This window comes from Lissotriton helveticus, chromosome 7 (assembly GCF_964261635.1).
Source record: "Lissotriton helveticus chromosome 7, aLisHel1.1, whole genome shotgun sequence".
NCBI lineage: Eukaryota > Metazoa > Chordata > Amphibia > Caudata > Salamandridae > Lissotriton > Lissotriton helveticus.
The window spans coordinates 656,986,497-657,003,783 of NC_136068.1; the positions used below are offsets into that span (position 1 = coordinate 656,986,497).

At 44.3% G+C, this 17,287-nt stretch overlaps 1 protein-coding gene across 1 annotated transcript in view; it reads right to left on the reverse strand.

Annotated features, from left to right (window-relative positions):
• Positions 1-1,574: 1,574 nt before the first annotated feature.
• Positions 1,575-17,287, reverse strand: part of LOC144769211 (uncharacterized) — a 279,582-nt gene continuing 263,869 nt past the window's right edge. The window contains exons 6-8 of the mRNA XM_078653237.1: positions 11,864-11,917; positions 4,008-4,080; positions 1,575-1,603 (exon numbers count right to left, since the gene is read on the reverse strand). Coding sequence (XP_078509363.1) covers positions 1,575-1,603; positions 4,008-4,080; positions 11,864-11,917 — 156 coding nt within the window. The remainder of the gene's footprint in view (positions 1,604-4,007; positions 4,081-11,863; positions 11,918-17,287) is intronic.

Here is a 17,287-nt window from a genome sequence, read left to right on the forward strand (position 1 = left end):
AGACAGAGATAGGTGTGAAAAAGTAAACTAAAAGTGGGAAAACTGGAGATAAGAGCAAATCTTAAGAGAAAGGAAAACACATCAAAGAGGTAGAGGTACAAGTTAAACCAGAAGACAGAGGCGAGAGAGACCGTCCGAGGTCAGAGAATGACAGAATATGGCATAGACGGGTTAGAGTGAGGGTTGTGTATTTGAAGATAAACAAAAGGAAACAGATGTAACTGTGCAAACACAGAGGTAAAAGACACAGCCTGAAAGCTAGACAGGATGGGGAAATAAAACTAGTACATTTTAACATAGGTATGATTAAATAAGAATTAGAGGTGAGACCAGGGCTAACATGTAAGGTGATGAGAAGATAGCAGTGAAGGTGAGAGATGTACTGAGGTAGAGTTGTTGGTGAGAAAATGAGTAGTATAGAAAGTGAATGAACGGGAGATTGACCAGCAATATTGTGAGATAGATATGAGGGCTACACAGTGTGGGATTGATATAAAGGAATAGTAGTGATAAAACCTTTACAAAGTGCATTAGTGCAGTGAAAATATATTTTGCACAGAGGAAGCACTACTGAATATTGGGATGTTTTAGGTGTGTATAGCTCTATCTGTGTCTGTTCCAGGGACACTGAACACTTCACCTGAGATTGCTCCTCTATGTAGGTGTATATGTGTTATGTTACAAGTTCTCATAAAGTGGTGGCTTTCCCAGCACGGGCGTCCCAGCGCTAAAACTGAGAGGAGAATGCAGGAAAAGATTTCACCTAAAGGTTAGAGAAAAGCCACGTTTTGATCATTTTTATGAAAGCCCAGTGGTCTTGCATGCTCTGAGCCGCTAGAGGAATAGAATTCCATATGATGGGTGCCATCGTCCTGAAAGAGCGCCCACCTGTTCTTACCCTGCACACCCGTGGGCACAGGGCAGATGCAGATCCGAGGAGCAGAGGGATCGAGCCGGAACATACGGTGAGCACAGCCTGTTCAAAATTTTTGGACCTTGGTCATGCAAGATCTTGTGTGTGGTACAGAGTCTCAATATACACTCTCTGTTCTATCTGAAGCCAGTGAAGTTGGTGAAGGTCTGAGGCATGGTAGTGCTTAGGTAGTGCAAAAAGCATACAGGCAGCCCCATTCTGCGCCCTTTTTCAAATATTTCATGCTGACCAAAATACTGAGCTTAGACTCACTGTTGTCCAGTAGAAGCAATAAACAAAGCACAGTTTGCCTTTAACAGCTCCTGCCGCAATCTTATAAAAACCCCACTAAGTTAAACTTCTGTATGGTGTAAATAATGTTGTTGAAACTCTAATCTTCTGCGCTGTCCACAGCTAAAAGCCATTCTAATGTACTCTTCCGACATTGCACTAAGCCATGTTAAGTACAATACATTCATTGGGGCAAAGTGGAAGACCATCTGTGGAATACTGGGGTGAAAAGCAGATTCATGCTGTCATATGTGACAGAATGGACACAGAGGCTGCTGGTTCTTGTAAGATCTGTAACACAAGAGTAATGTATAAATGTTCCTAGCCAGGATATTCCAACACCACCTCCCACACAGTGAGCATCTATGTTTCAACTGGGGAACACCTTAAGTTGCAAGGCTGTTGGGACATTGAATAATATGTTAATACCAACATCCCAGGATATTTGACCAGGACGCTAGAATATTCATGCAAGTCAGACCTATATTGGAAGTACTCTGACATAGGATGGCAATATCTTATGTCATTCTGTTTTCAAGCAGCTAGATTTGCTGCTAATGCTGTATAGATGAACGACAACTGCCTCAAACTCGACACTGACAAGACAGAGTAATCATCTTCAGGATAGGAAAGGACACACTCTGGAACAATGCATGGTGCCCACCTGAGCAGGAAACCCCAAAACCCACTGAACATACCTGCAACCTCGGTTTTCTCCTCAGCTATCCAGCATGTGCAGGGGACTGTTGTTCTGTTTTACCAGTGGATATCCACACATTGGGGAGGATGGTGGCTCTCCCTACCCTTATGCACAGCAAGCCTCACTCAGTACCAGAGTATACTTACCTACGTATTGCCCAGGAGTGCTAATACCCTTTAAAACCACCTAGCAAGCAGTTTCATTATCCATGAAGAAGCAGGTAAGCGTTGACTATTCCGCTTGCTTCCTCACCTTCTGAATGCTAAGGAAGGTCTTCAGATGGCTCCCACCTAACACAAGGCAAACAGTCTGGCAAGCTATCATCACCAGCAAACTAGACGATGGCAACTCCCTCTACATAGGAATAACAGCGCAACTCATTCTGGACCTCACCCACTTCACACCACACCTCAGCTCACTCCACTGGCTACCAGTCGGGATGAGATGCCAGTTCAAGATGATCACCCATGCTTACATGACACTACGCAACAAAGGACCGACATACCTCAGCAAACAAATGTACTTCCACCAACCTACCAGGAAACTCCATTCGAAATCCCCCTCCCTAGTAGCCACCAGAGGCATCCTCTGGAAGAACAGTGGAGGTCACTCTTTCTCCCACAAGCGGTTCAGACCTGGAACAACCTCCCCCTACAACCTCTGGGCCTCGACATTGCCCTAGCAGTTCAGGAAGGACCTCAAGATCTGAATGTTCAACCAATAGGAGAACATTCAACATGCGCTCCCAGCACCTCAAGAACCTCATGAAGCAGCGCTCTACAAATCCCGATTGGTTGATTGATGTGATATCATAAATCTGATTGTATTTGATTTTCTGATATAGTTATTGGCAAGATGGACGAACAAGTTCAGCCACTGTTTATATTGTGGTACAAATATATGTCATTTGTGCATCAAGTAGTTTACACTGGCACATACATGATCTGTGACTGCAACAAATAAATAATGGTTCTGGGTATTAAGGCAGATTCTGAAGTAGCTGACTAAACTGGGAGTACCATTTCAGAACTGTCTGTTAATCTTGAGATTACTCACTGTTTTTGAAAAACTGTGTTGCAAGAAAAAAACTGTTAGGTCAATTTTTGTCCAAATTTTCTTGACAGTGGTTGCCCCTAAAGATTCTCAACGGCTCAAATGATCTTAGTTTCTAAGATGTGATGGAAACATAAAATGAGACACTACACTCTTATTATGTAGAGCAGTAACTCAGAGATCAATTGTTCCTTGGATGCTCAGTGTGCTGGTGAAAGTCCTTCTAACATCATGGGGTCACTGGCTGCATTAAGGTTCTGTCACATAATAGGAGATGAGTGAAGTCCTCGAAATACTTTGCAGAGGGAGACCAAACGCTTATTACTCTGTTGCTCACAAACTTACTTTCTCTAACAATTGCGAACTACAGACCTCGTTATTCAACTCTTACACCAAGCAAATGTGGATTGGAGCAGAAAAGACTTTGAAAAGCCAAAAGATGAAGAGTGCAGCCAGCACGGCCTTCTTCCCTTGTTTTATCCGCTTGGGTCAGACCCTGAGGTGATTCATGGCAGCTGAGACGGAACTACATTCAGCCAGAAATGCAGGGATTTAGTAGCTAATTTTTAAAGTCAAAACTATTAATTCTGAATGAAATAAGTGGAAATATATTCAAATGTGTAAAAAAGCAACTTCAGATTTCCCTATTTTTTCAAGGTAGAAAATGCCAGTATTTCTAAGACAAGCACATGACTTAGTGGAGAAGCGTGGCTCAGTGGTTAGAGGCGGCAGACCCGGAAGCTGAGATCGACCATGGACCAGGGTTCGATTCCCCGCCTCAGCGGGTCTCGGGCTCAAAAATTCCACGGACTTGACAATTCTCGCTCTGGTACCTACTCAACTCACGGGGTCACACTCTGCGACTCTGGGCAATAGCTTGCTTAATCTCCACTACGGCCCCTCGCAGCGGGATGCCTGGCTTTCACCTTGTGGACACCCTGCCGGGGTTTCTCACAGGGGAATACCAGGACGGGTTCCCTAAGCAAGCGCCGGGACGCTCACGGGCAGCTGTGCGCTTTACAAGTCCAGCACATTTACATTTACATTTACATTTACTTACGTCACCAGGGCAAATCAGTTCAGATACTCCGGCAAGAGTAGCAGCGACAAGTTCTATTTTATCCTGTAACATAAACAAAGAAAGGAAAACGTTACAGGAATCCATCCTCTTAGGCAAAGCTTCATACATCAAAAAGATAATCCCGTAGCCTTTTCTTATTTGTACATTTATTTTAGTACACATGAAAATTGGATTTCAGAACGCCTCTAATGAGAAATGCTTGTTGCACATAATACTTCCATGCAAAAGAGCATCATTTCAAATAGGGCAATTAAATATACATTTACCTCCTGGCGTCTAATAGGCAAGGACAGATACAAGTAAAGTGACCTACGATTCAGGACAATTGCACATGAGCAACACTTTTGCTCTTTCTTATCAAACTAGGGGCCAGATGTGCGCCAGATTTTTGTGGTCACAAACAGGTAATCGGCCTGTTTGCGACCGCAAAGTCGGTCTGCCCTATGTACAAACCCTATTTTGCAATTTAGTAACCTATGAGCGATTCCCAAAATTGGGTTTGCAACTGGCTGTTAGGAAGAGGCGTGCGTCCCTTCCTAATAGCGAGTCGCATATCAATGTAAGATTGTTTTGCGGCAGCAAAACACTCGCAGTTTTTCACCAGTTTTAAATGGGTGGTAAGCCACCAAATGGGAAGGGACCCGAGGGAACTCCTTCCCCTTTGGGACTGGCACTGAAAACATTTTTTAAGAGCAGGCATTGGTCCCAGGGACTGCTGCCTACTCTTAAAAAATTAAACAGAAACATATCATTTTTGTTTCTTAAATGCATCCCTTTTTCCTTTAACCCGTTAACCGCGGCCGTTTTTTCACGGCAGTTCGGCCGTTCTAAAAAACAGGTGGGGCTGCATCGGCCGTTGAACGTGCGCAGCACCAGCCAGGTAGTGCTCTGAACGTTCAACGGCTGACGGCAGCATATAACGGGTTAAGGAAAACAGGTTGCATTTTTTTTAAAAAGCTGCTTTATTTAAGAAAGCAGTAACATACATGGGGATCTGCTGACCCCAGCAGGCCACCACCCTGGGTGTGCTAGCCATTATCAATGGGGTCGCAACCTGCACCTGCCTCATGAATATTAATGAGGCAGGTGATTTGCGACCCAATTAGGAATCGCAAACAGTGTCTAGGTTTGAGACTAGCAAATTGGAAGGGTAGTACATCTGGCCCTAAGTGTTGGAAAGTATAACAGTCGAAAAGGAAGAAAATCCTACTTCACAATTGTAGATAACATTGGCACCATACTTTGGTGACTTGTACTAGAATATGTTTCAGTCAAACATTTCTGTAAGTTCACTACAAATGAGACTTGTTCAATATTTTTTTTCAAATTGATATGAACGTTTGTTTTTGATAGACTTTCTAAAAATTCCAGTGTGCCAAGCTTATAGTTTACAAATAAAGTATTAAAGTATGGTTTAAAGTTGAAACAAGTTAACTTGTCATGCCTTCACATGATTGTGCTCCAAGCTTAACCTTGAGCAAGTGGACTCTGCTCTCTCACACGACTGCATTACTTGCAAGTGCATTTCATGGCCTAAAAATAGACTGACCCATACAGGATACCAAATGTGACCTTAAACATGAAGGCTGTAGTAGTTTCTGCCATGTTTCTACTCCCTTATTAGTTAGAGCAAACATTGGCACAGGTAATTGGTTGTGCCTTTCAATTGTGTTATCCTACCTTTTTTCTTTGGCGGTGCTTTTTGCCAATTCTGTTGTGCATCCAGAAAAAGAATAAAACATGTCTGCTTGCCGATGCAAGACCGCATTGGATGTCTGTATCATGATGCATCATGTTTTTTTCTTTTCATTTTTGGAATATTTAGTTTACTGTTCCAATGCAAAAAAGTAAAAAAGGACAGACAGGGCGGGAAGAAACATAATAGCTGGAGGGGGAGAGAGCAACAGGGAGAGTGAGGTGGTGGGTTTTTGAGGGAAAAGTAGCACACAACAGAGATAGCAAGAAAACAGATGCACTACCATGGAGTGGTGGCAGAAATAGAAATACGAAGTTCCCTACATGTGAGCAGGAGTAAAATGCAAGACATTCAGTCAAAAGGATGATAAAAAGCAGTGCTCCATGAGATGGATAAACACAAGAAGTGATCAGAAAGCCGTCAAATGAGAAGCAAGCAAATGAGGTTAAGAAGAAAGCCAACCAATGGCTGAGCCACATGTACTATAGGTTCTGCTATTGTCCACCATAGGTTTCCGACAACAGATTCCTAAAAGCTTCCTTTAGGTGAGAACTAGAGGTTGGAATTTGTTAATACATGTTACGGTCTCGACTGCAAGGCCCTGCAGATGGAACAGCGTGCTGAGCAGTTCAGAGTGGATTAAGGAACACTTTATGTAATTGAAAGAGGAGGCACTGTGAAATGTATTCACTATGAAATGTACTGTACAGGCACTTTCCTGCTTAAATTTCATGTATTTACAACTTGAGGTGTAGGGAGAAAAAGATGATGTTCATGCTCATGTGCCAAAGCAAGGATTGCAACGAGTGTTTAAGTTAATTCGCCAGATCACATGTTTTTCTGTTGCTTAAAAAACATATTTATCAACGCAGCCACAATTAATCACTCTTAACATGTCAACTACACTTTCTATGGAACAAACAGGTGCTTGAACGTAAACTGTAACAGTTGTGTTGCACCATCTTAAGATGAAGTGTGCTGTGCTTAGGGGAAGCAGGGCGGTGAGTACTATGTCTAGCTGCAGGATGGCTCAACGACTTAATCCTCTGAATGCTCACCACTTACTATGAGGGGGGTTAGGAGTCAAGAGTTCAAATCTGCCAAGCTTTCCTCCGATGTTGCAAAAACCGAGTAGTGTGTGCTACTATGATGTTTTTATAGTGTTCAGAAAAATGCAAAGTGCATTATAAAAACAAATTATTAGTCCTGGGAATGGTTTTGCTACATCAAATGTTTTTAGTGTCATAAGACCTTGATGCATTCTAATAATTGCCTTTGCTTATCCTGTCCATGTGGAGTGGGAGTAGAAGGATGTGCTCGAGCTATGAGTATTTGTTTATCCAAGAGAAACCCAGCACACACATTGCCAAATTCAACTCATAGCTTCCAGACTAAACCACCAACTGGACAATGAGCTTATCAGGGGGGAAGAAAACAAGAGAGGAAAGATCAATTAAGAAACCGAAAAAATAGAGACAAGAGGAAGAGAGGCACAATGGAGTAAAAGCAGAATAATTGATGAGGGAGAAAGCCATGGGAAAACATTTAAAGAAAGGCTAAACAGAGAGCAAAAGGTGCACTGAGACAGCGGTTTTGGAAATTAACTTTGTTAGCAGCTTCGGTTCTTCTTGGACAATTTGGTGAGATCCTTGTGACATATGGAAGGGTCATTGTGGTCCCACTGACACAATTGTTACACATGAACCTAGAGAGCCCCTTTATATTAGCTCTCTACTCCCCTAAGAACCTGGGCCTTGTTCCACTTCAACAGCCCCCTCTAGTACCTGGGTTCTGTGCCACAGACCTTTGTACCTGTCTGTTTTGTTATAGCAACGAAAAAAGGAGAGTGTGTTATGTGGTGGGTATCTTTGCATGTGTTCTATTATCTCATCTGCCTGAGTTCAATGCTAAATGTTATTGTATAGATTATAAGGTAGAAGGAATTCTATTTTGATCAGTTGATGCTGGCACCTTGGAGAGGTGATGCCATGCTGTGTCACCAATAAATAAAGACTGGATTGGATTTGAAGTGCCGAGTGGACCACCATCAGTTTACGTTTGAAGTTGGATGAATATTTGGGAAATATTCAATACAAGCCCAGGTACAGTGTTTTGTTTAATACCAACAGGAAGGTTCATTTTCAAACTCCAAGATGGGGTGAACGCTTGAACACATCCGTGAGAGCACAGGCCTGGAACTTGCTGCTGTGATATAGAGTGTGTTTCCTGCATTCTCTGCATCACTCAAGGAGTGCAATCTAAGTCCCAGATGCAGCGCCTCACTGCAACGCACCTTACATTGCACAATACCATCTTTTGCCATCTAACAATATAGTGGATCAGTGACAGTGGCAGAAGATGTCCATTCTCGGAAGTAGTGTGCCACGGCAGTGTTCTGCATACATCATTTGAAGGTCAAGGAGGTCTCCAAGATTTGTTCCAGCTGGCATGGCTGCTCACAGTAACATTATAACTCCATTATTTCTGTAAATCAATCGGGTCTCCACAAATACCTTGGAGGATTGGGTGGAAATGAAGGAGAATTCTATAATAGCATTGGATGGACAGGACTTTTGCTAGCGAGGAAGAAGGCATTATTTATAAGCGCACTAGGTAGATAGGAGAGAATAATTTGTAAATATTTGTCGGTAGCCATTTGACCCGATGACCAACCCATTGCTAATATGTCCAAAGAGGCAATTAAACACCTTGAGGGCAGGTTAGCAAAGGAACTCCATTTGGTCCAGGTACATTATACGTTTTTTACTCACCCTCAGGAAGAATATGAATCAATAGACAAATTTGTAACATGACTCAGAGCTTTTCATTAAATGACATTTTAGTGCTATGACAGATGAGTTGATTCGTAGTCAGCTCATTGTACAGTGCAAAGACAAGAAAATTCAGGAGAGGTTATGGGCAGCAAAGTACCCCTCTCCTACGGAGGTGATAGATGAAGGCAAGGGACAGTGGTTATAGAGATAGAATACTAGTTGTGAGTGAAGGCACTGTGGAAGAAAATGTGTGAGAAAGAGGTTGAGCTCATGGTGGATTAGCGATCAATGTATACCACCATTCCCATGAAAATTTTCGAGGTGCAATGGAGTAACTTTACATTGTCCGCTAAGGATATCAATCATGGAGGATATCAAGGGGAACCCACTGATATTTTGGGATACATGGAGGGGAACACGTACTATAGGATGTGAACAATTTTAGGGTGGATGTATCAATTTGACCATAATATAATAAAATATTCCAGAGCAATCAACCAAATAATGATTATGGAGGATGTAAACTTGAGTGATATTTGAGAGAAGATGCTTTGAAATACCTTAGGAGGCTGGAAGGAGTATGTCCACAAAATTATTAAGTAAAATGCTGTGCCAATGCAACAAAAACTTCATCTAGTACCTCTTTTTGTGAGAGGTGTCACAGAGTTGCTGAGTGACATGCTTAAAGAGAGTATAATTGAACCTGTAGAGGTTTGACAATGGCTACCTCCAGTTGGTATTGCCAAAAAATCTGATGGCCATTTGAGAGTTTATGTGGATTTGAGATCCCTCAACCAGGAGATAGTCATGGACAGATTTCCTCTCCCAAATATCAGCGAGCTGCTGGTATTGGTGAAGGATGGCAACTAGTTTTCAACCGTGGATTTGAGGGGTGCTTACCATTAAATCAGTTTGCATGAGGATTCTTAAATGTTGATATATTTTCTCACTACAGAAGGGATGAATCAATTAACTCCTGTGCGTTTCGGTTTAGAGTCGGCTGAGAGTGTATTGCAACAGATGATGATGAACATCTTTGAGGGGGTGAAAAAAGTTATCTATTTTCAAGATTACTTTCTAGTCTTGGGTGAAACTGTAGAGCAACATCACTCAACTTTGGTGTTGGTACTGAAGAACTTGGGAGAATTTGGTTTGACACTTAATTGAGATAAGAGTACATTTTTGACCAGAAAATAGATTAGGTACACAATATCCCATGATGGCATCAAACCTACCTTTCCTTTATTGGATGCATTGGTAAAGGTTCCTGCTCCAACAACAAAATACAATTATTATTTTTCAGGACTCATAGAGTACTATGCCAAAAGTGTTTCAGGAAACATCTATGGAAGGGGCGTAGTTTGGTGTAGAGGGAGGACAGAATGTGTGCTTTGACGATATCAAAACAGAGATTTACAATTCTGGAATTGGTAAAGTGAGCAAGGGACCACTTTGCCACTGGATTCAAGCAAGCCGGGCTGAAGACGGCTGGAATGCCAGAAACCGGTCCTCGGAAGCTTGTTTCCGGTCCAGGGAAGGCATGGCTTGGCAGTTCGGGCTGGACTGTTCCCATGAGGCACAGGGTCAGACTGATTTGCATATGGCCATGTCTGAACTGGGGTGGCAGAGTGGGCTAAAGAACGGTGATGGATTAAATCCAGATTTGTTGACTGGGTGTGAGTGTTTGATTGGTTCAGAAGCTCCATCCATCAGCACCCCTTTTGTACCATTTTGTTTGCCATAAGTTGGCAGGGTATGCTCATATGTCTGTCCCTTGCTCACTTTGCCACTGGATTCAAGCAAGCCGGTTTGAAGACGGCTGGAATGCCAGAAACCGGTCTTCGGAAGCTTGTTTCCGGTCCAGTGTAGGCATGGCTTGGCAGTTCGGGCTGGACTGTTCCCAAGAGGCACAGGGTCAGACTGATTTGCATATGGCCATGTCTGAACTGGGATGGCAGAGTGGGCTACAGAACGGTGATGTATTAAACCCAGATCTGTTGACTGGGTGTGAGTGTTTGATTGGTTCAGATGCTCCGTCCATCACCACCGCCTTTTGTACCATTTTGTTCACCATAAGTTGGCAGGGAATGCTCTGACGTGAGTCCCTTGCTCACTTTGCCACTGGATTCAAGCAAGCCGGGCTGAAGACAGCTGGAATGCCAGAAACCGGTCCGTCCATCACCACCCCCTTTTGCAGATTTTTCCTAAGCGGGGCCTGGACGGCTTTCTTACGGCCATGGGGCTGAGTAACATGTGGCGCAACCATAACACTTCAAAGAGACAATACATGTTCTATTCAGCTCAACACGGGTCTTTCTCACAACTGGACTATCTATTCACCTGCACTGACCAGGTGGGAGACTTCGACGCACCTCAGATTATGGCCTTTGGGATCTCCAACCACTCCCCAGTCAGCACCACTTTGAGTTGCCCAGCATCCAATAGTCCATCCTTTCCGGCGAACAGTTCTGTGGTGCCTGCAGGACCAGGCCCTCTGGGATAAGCTTTGGGAGGGTTCATTTCTCTATGTTGAGGAAAACAGGGGTTCGGCTGACTCTCACTGAACATTGTGGGAAGCCTACAAGACGGTGCTGCAAGGACAGGCTCAGGCACTGATTGGGGCACAGAAGAAGGAGGAATCCATACTGATTACTCAGCTGGAAAATAAAATCGAGCAGATGGAACACGCGGTTAGCATCGCCTCATCTGCTGACCTCCACCACAGATTGACACTCAAGCAGCGGGAGTTTCAAACCTCCCCCAGCATATCAGAGCCTCATCATCGCTCTAGCAATTCAGTAAGGACCTCAAGACATGATTGCTCAATCAATACGAGAACAGGCAACACTATCTGACAGCGCCTGAAGACCCTCACGGGTGAAGCAGCCACACTCTACAAATCCTGATTGATTGATAGATGCGTTTATTTTTCTAGCATCTAGCTGTTAAGCGTAACTTAAAACCCTATACTGAGCCACTACCATTTGGCCAATTCAGATAACATTGATAATTCCTAACAATTGGGTGCAATCAGTCACCATAGGGTTAAGGCAATGCCTTCAACCATATTGATTAGTAACACACAGCATCCCCACAGAAGGGTATATAGGAATATGTATAAAGCGCCGGGACACTCTTGTTGAGTAGCCGTGCGCTATATAAATAAAATCATAACATAACATAACATAACATAACATGTGCAGTATATTGAACATTGACTTATTTGTCTGTTTAAAATAAACAATTTGCTTAATTTATTCGACCTTTCAAACATTTTGTAAATCAAACACTTGTGAAATAAACATGAACTATGCTGAAAAATCCCTAACACAAAATAATTGTAAAGGATTTTTACCACTTGCTCGATCAACTGCGCTACTGATCCTTTCAAATCCTTCACCAAGTTGGCCTAAAACACAAACATTAAAACAATTAATGCGCTTATAAAGTACTTTGAAAGCTAACCAGTTTATTGACAGTTTTCCCCCCAATCTGTAAAAAGTGCATTAATAAGCATAAAAGCATGCCTTGCATTTGGCCACATTCATAACAGAGTATCAGATGATATGCACCTTGGGCCAAAGCACAGGCCAGGATATTGCTCCTCACAAAGATGCAGTTACCTTGCACCAATATCTGATGGCACACATTGTCTATTTCTCACATATGAGCACTTAGCCCCACATTGAGACATGTCATACTCCAGAGCATGCAACCTTTGCTCTATATACGCAGGCACTCAGCCCGAAGAGAATCTATAGCACTGTATACTCTGCCCATTAAGACACTAACGGCCACATGCATCATTGTTGTTGTTTGCGATTTCTTAATTGCGAAAATTAAGGAATCGCAATTAAGAAATCGCAAAAGGCTATGCATCAAGAAATTGCAATTTTTTGGGGGATTTCTTAAAATTCCTTAATTGCGATTCACAATTTGTGAATGTTGCGATTAGCACCGTTTGCGAATGCAATTGACAATGATGCATGTGCCCGCAAGTGACTATACTCAACATTGTATGGGCCACTATATATAGTTTCAGCTACTGTGTGCATGATTATGTATTTTGCCTCAGACACGGAGAATCTTTGTTTAATATGTATGTCACAATGAAGATTTTGCAGTATAGGCAACTTTGTCATACTACTGTTAAACATTGATCGATGAAACACAATATGTACATTTTGTATATAGGAAATAAAACTCCCACAATGCCTCATTATATAAATATATATATATATATACATATATATATATATATATATATATATATATATATATATATATGAAAAAAACACTTCCACAAAAGAATGGGCAGAGGCCAGAGGGGTTTCCAAGGAGAAATCAGCTTTATTCGGCAAACAAAGCAACTCAGTTATCAGGCGTATGCATTTTGGCGAGTAGCCTTCCTCAGCGCCCTGCCTTGCGTAGCCAGATTCACTGAATAGTCCCACTGCTGCGCCCCTTTGAGTGCAGGTCCGGAGGCTCCTCCCCCAAGCAAGTTGGGCTCACCTGTTGGTCGCCGCGACATGAGCCGGACTCCAACTCCCAGAATGCATGAAGTCAGTGCTTCTGGGCTGGCGGTGTGGGGGAGCTGGAAAATTGGCTGGAGCAAATTCCGGATGGTGCAGGTGGGAGATGAGGCTGTGCACAGGGGTCTGCAGACATCCACCGACCCCTCCTTGGGTCCCCTCGGTCCGCTGCTACCTCCAAGTCCAGGTAAGCATTAGGGCAGGGACAGCCATAAAGCATAGCATCCTGTTGGAGGTAAAATACCTCGCTCCACCCGTGCCGTGCCGTGCTTGAAGGTGGACTCTGGATCTCCCGGTACCCCGGGTTGTAACTTTGCTGAGCCCAGCGAGGGTGCGCCAAATTTAGTCCAGGTCTCTTTTGCAGCAGGGCCATCTGGAATGCCCCTCTGGCTGGAGCATAAAACATGAAAAGAGCCCCCTTCCACGAAAGAATGGGCAGAGGCCAGAGGGGTTTCCAAGGAGAAATCAGTTTTATTCGGCAAACACAGCAATGCAGTTATCAGGGGTATGCATTTCGGCTGAGTAACTTTCCTCAGCGCCCTGCCTTGCATGGCCAGCTTCACTGAATAGTCCCACTGCTGCGCCCCTTTGAGTGCAGGTCTGGAGGCTCCTCCCCCAAGCAAGTTGGGCTCACTTGTTGGCCGCTGCGACATGAGCCGGACTCCAACTCCCAAAATGCATGGAGTCAGTGCTTCTGGGCTGGCGGTGTGGGGGGAGCTGGATAATTTGCTGGAGCAAAGTCCGGATGGTGCAGGTGGGAGATGAGGCTGTGCACAGGGGTCTGCAGAAGTCCACCGACCCCTCCTTGGGTTCCCTCGGTCCGCTGCTACCTCCAAGTCCAGGTAAGCATTAGGGCAGGGACAGCCATAAAGCATAGCGTCCTGTCGGAGGTAAAATACCTTGCTCCACCCGTGCCGTGCCGTGCTTGAAGGTAGACTCTGAATATCCATACTAATATAATAAAGAGAGAGCCCAAACCTTTGAGGCGGGTAATCTCAGGAACCACGGCACCAATCACAACACCCAATACAGCGTTGGAAAGGGCAGTTGCAGCAGAAGGACATAGGCTATGCAGACGCCCACCATATACATTTAAAAGGTTAAAGAACTGTGCCAGCAAAGTAGTCCCTTGTGGGTGTCTCTGTGTTGTGCTGTGGGCGTGTGCTGGGGGCGTGACAAACACTGGGGGCGTGTGGTACGATCCGCCCTTCATGCCATGTCTCATATCGTGTGCTAATCCCACCCTGCTCCCTTTAATTACCCCTGCACCCCATAATCATAACCCACCCTTACTCCTTAGAATACCCCAACACCCTAAAACACTAACCCATCTTAACCCTATAAATATACCCTGTACCCCAAAACCCATACCTATCCCTAAACCCTAAAAATACCCCTGTACCCCAAAACCCAAACCTAGCCCTGAACCCTATAAATACCCCTGTACCTCAAAACCCAAACCTACCCCTGAACCCTAAAAATACCCCTGTACCCCAAAGCCCACACCTAGCCCTGAACCCTAAAAATACCACTGTAACCCAAAACCCAAACCTACCCCTGAACCCTAAAATACCCCTGTACCCCAAAACCCAAACCTAGCGCTGAACCCTTAAAATACCCTGTACCCCAAAACCCAAACCTACCCCTGAACCCTAAAAATACCCCTTTACCCCAAAACTCAAACCTAGCCCTGAACCCTAAAAATAACCCTGTACCCCAAAACCCAAACCTAGCCCTGAACCCTAAAATACCCCTGTACCCCAAAACCCAAACCTAGCCCTGAACCCTAAAAATACCCCTGTACCCCAAAACCCAAACCTAGCCCTGAACCCTTAAAATACTCCTGTACCCCAAAACCCAAACCTAGGCCTGAACCCTTAAAATACCCCTGTACCCTTAAACCCAAACCTAGCCCTGAACCCTTAAAATACCCCTGTACCCCAAAACCCAAACCTAGCCCTGAACCCTAAAACTACTCCTGTACCCCATAACCCAAAACTATATCTGAACCCTTAAAATACCCAAACACCCCAAAGCATATACCTCAGTACCCCAAAACATATACCCCTATAGCCATACTTACCTTCTCCACACATTAAAAAAAACATGCTTTTACCATTCATGCATTTACAACGAATTTCGTTGTAAATGTATGCGTGGTAAAAGCATATAAAATGTCATGCCATGCATTATAATGGCACTGCGGAGTCATGGTACTTTCCTAATGAAAGTATGCGGAGTGATGGTATGCGGAAAGAAAGTTGCGGAATAATGGGTGTTTACCCTCCCTGGTAAGTATATTGGTGGCACGGCGGCCCACATCTCCAGCAACATACTCATATTTTTTCACCACCCATTTGAATAATGCACAGGTCTCTCTCATTGATGACCAGCACCGACATACAGTTTTAGACACACCTCCCGCCACGAGTTCTATAATTGCGAACTTTAAAGCTGGGGAGCTACGTTCGAATCTCGGCATCAGCTCAACATCCTGCGATTCCAGGCAAGTCGCTTTGTCTCCCCGTACCTATCACAAATGAATGTGTTCCTCTGTAATGTAAATTGTGCTCATGCCATGTTGTCGAGTTTGCGCTATATAATATTGCAAGGAAAAATAAAGTAGGGAAACTCGAGTTCACACACTACTGAACGCGCACTCTTAAGTGCATCAGCAGTGCACTGTGAATCGGAGCGTTTCACAGGCCTGTCACAGATAAGAAATGCTATCAACACGAAATCCTACAAAACAATATACTACTGGCCGGCAGCAATTAATACCCGGAAAATGTCGGGACGGGCTGCTAGTATATATATATATATTACCTACTGGCAGTTGCCAATAGGTAGTTATAGTTAGAACCTAGTTTCCATAGAAAAACATTTATTGATTTGCTAATAACTTTGGCGTCGTTTGACGAATCTTTGCGGAATTCTCCCCCCAAAAAAGTCTGTCCAGGTTAGGTCCTAAAATCAGGTCCCCAACAGAAAGGCAATTCCCCGGGGGATCGGGTCCACAAGGACAGGAGTGGCCCCTTCACTCAATCAGAGAAAAAATTAATTCAACACAGCCCCTGGGGATGGGGTCCGCTTGAATCCTGAGGGTCCCTGGGGGCCAACTAGCCCACCAGGTACCTCCAGTATGCACCAGGAAGCAGCATTGCAGAGAGGTGTTCAGAGACCACGCCCCTTTTACACCTCTCTGCAACGCAGCTCTGTGGTGCTTACTGGGGGTACCTGGTGGGCTAGGTAATCCCCCAAATCAAAACCTGACAGGGGGCGCGTTTGCACAGTGGTGAAGGAAGGGGGCAGGGCCTGATGTGACATGTGTGCACTTATGCAATCACTCAGCCAAAACACAAGCACTTATAAATTCACCATGCACTCTCCACTGCTACAATCCCCTGAACACTACTGATGCAGTCCAGCCATCTCCTTGTCACCACCCATGCACTCCTCCAATCACCCAGCCAGTTCCATGTCCTTATCTAATCACTCCGCCAAAACCCAAGCACTTGTAAATTCACTATGTACTCTCCTTGCAGCACTCTAATCATCCAGTCATTACCCATGCACTCATGCAATGACCCATGCACTAACTCTTGCACTGCTACAATACCCTGAGCAGTACCCATACAGTCCAGCCATCGCCCTCTCACTACCCATGCACTCCTCCAATCACCCAGCGAGCACCATGTACTTATCCAAATACTTTGCCAAAGCCCAGGCACCTATAAATTCACCATGCACTGTCCTAGCAGTACTCTAATAGTCTAATCAGTACCCATGCACTTATGTAAGGCCCCAGGCACTAACACATGCACTGCTACAATCCTCTGGGCCCTACCCATGCAGTCCAGCCATTGCCCTGTCAGTACCCATGAACTCTTTCAATAACCATCCCAGCACAATGTACTTATCCAATCACTCCACCAATACCCAACCACTTTTACATTCACCATGCACTCTCCTTGCAGTACTCTAATCTTCCAGTCAGTACCAATGTACTCATCGAATGACCTAGGCACTAACACATGCACTGCTACAATCTCCTGTGCACTACCCATGCAGAACTCTAACCACCTACACTGTACTCATTCACTCCTCCAATTACCCAGGTTGTACCCAAGCACTCCAAAAATTCATCTTTCACTACCCATGCACTCTTCAAATCACCTATCCAGTATCTTGTACTTCGAATCACTCTGCCAAAACCCAAACAGTTATAAAATCCCCATGCAGCACTG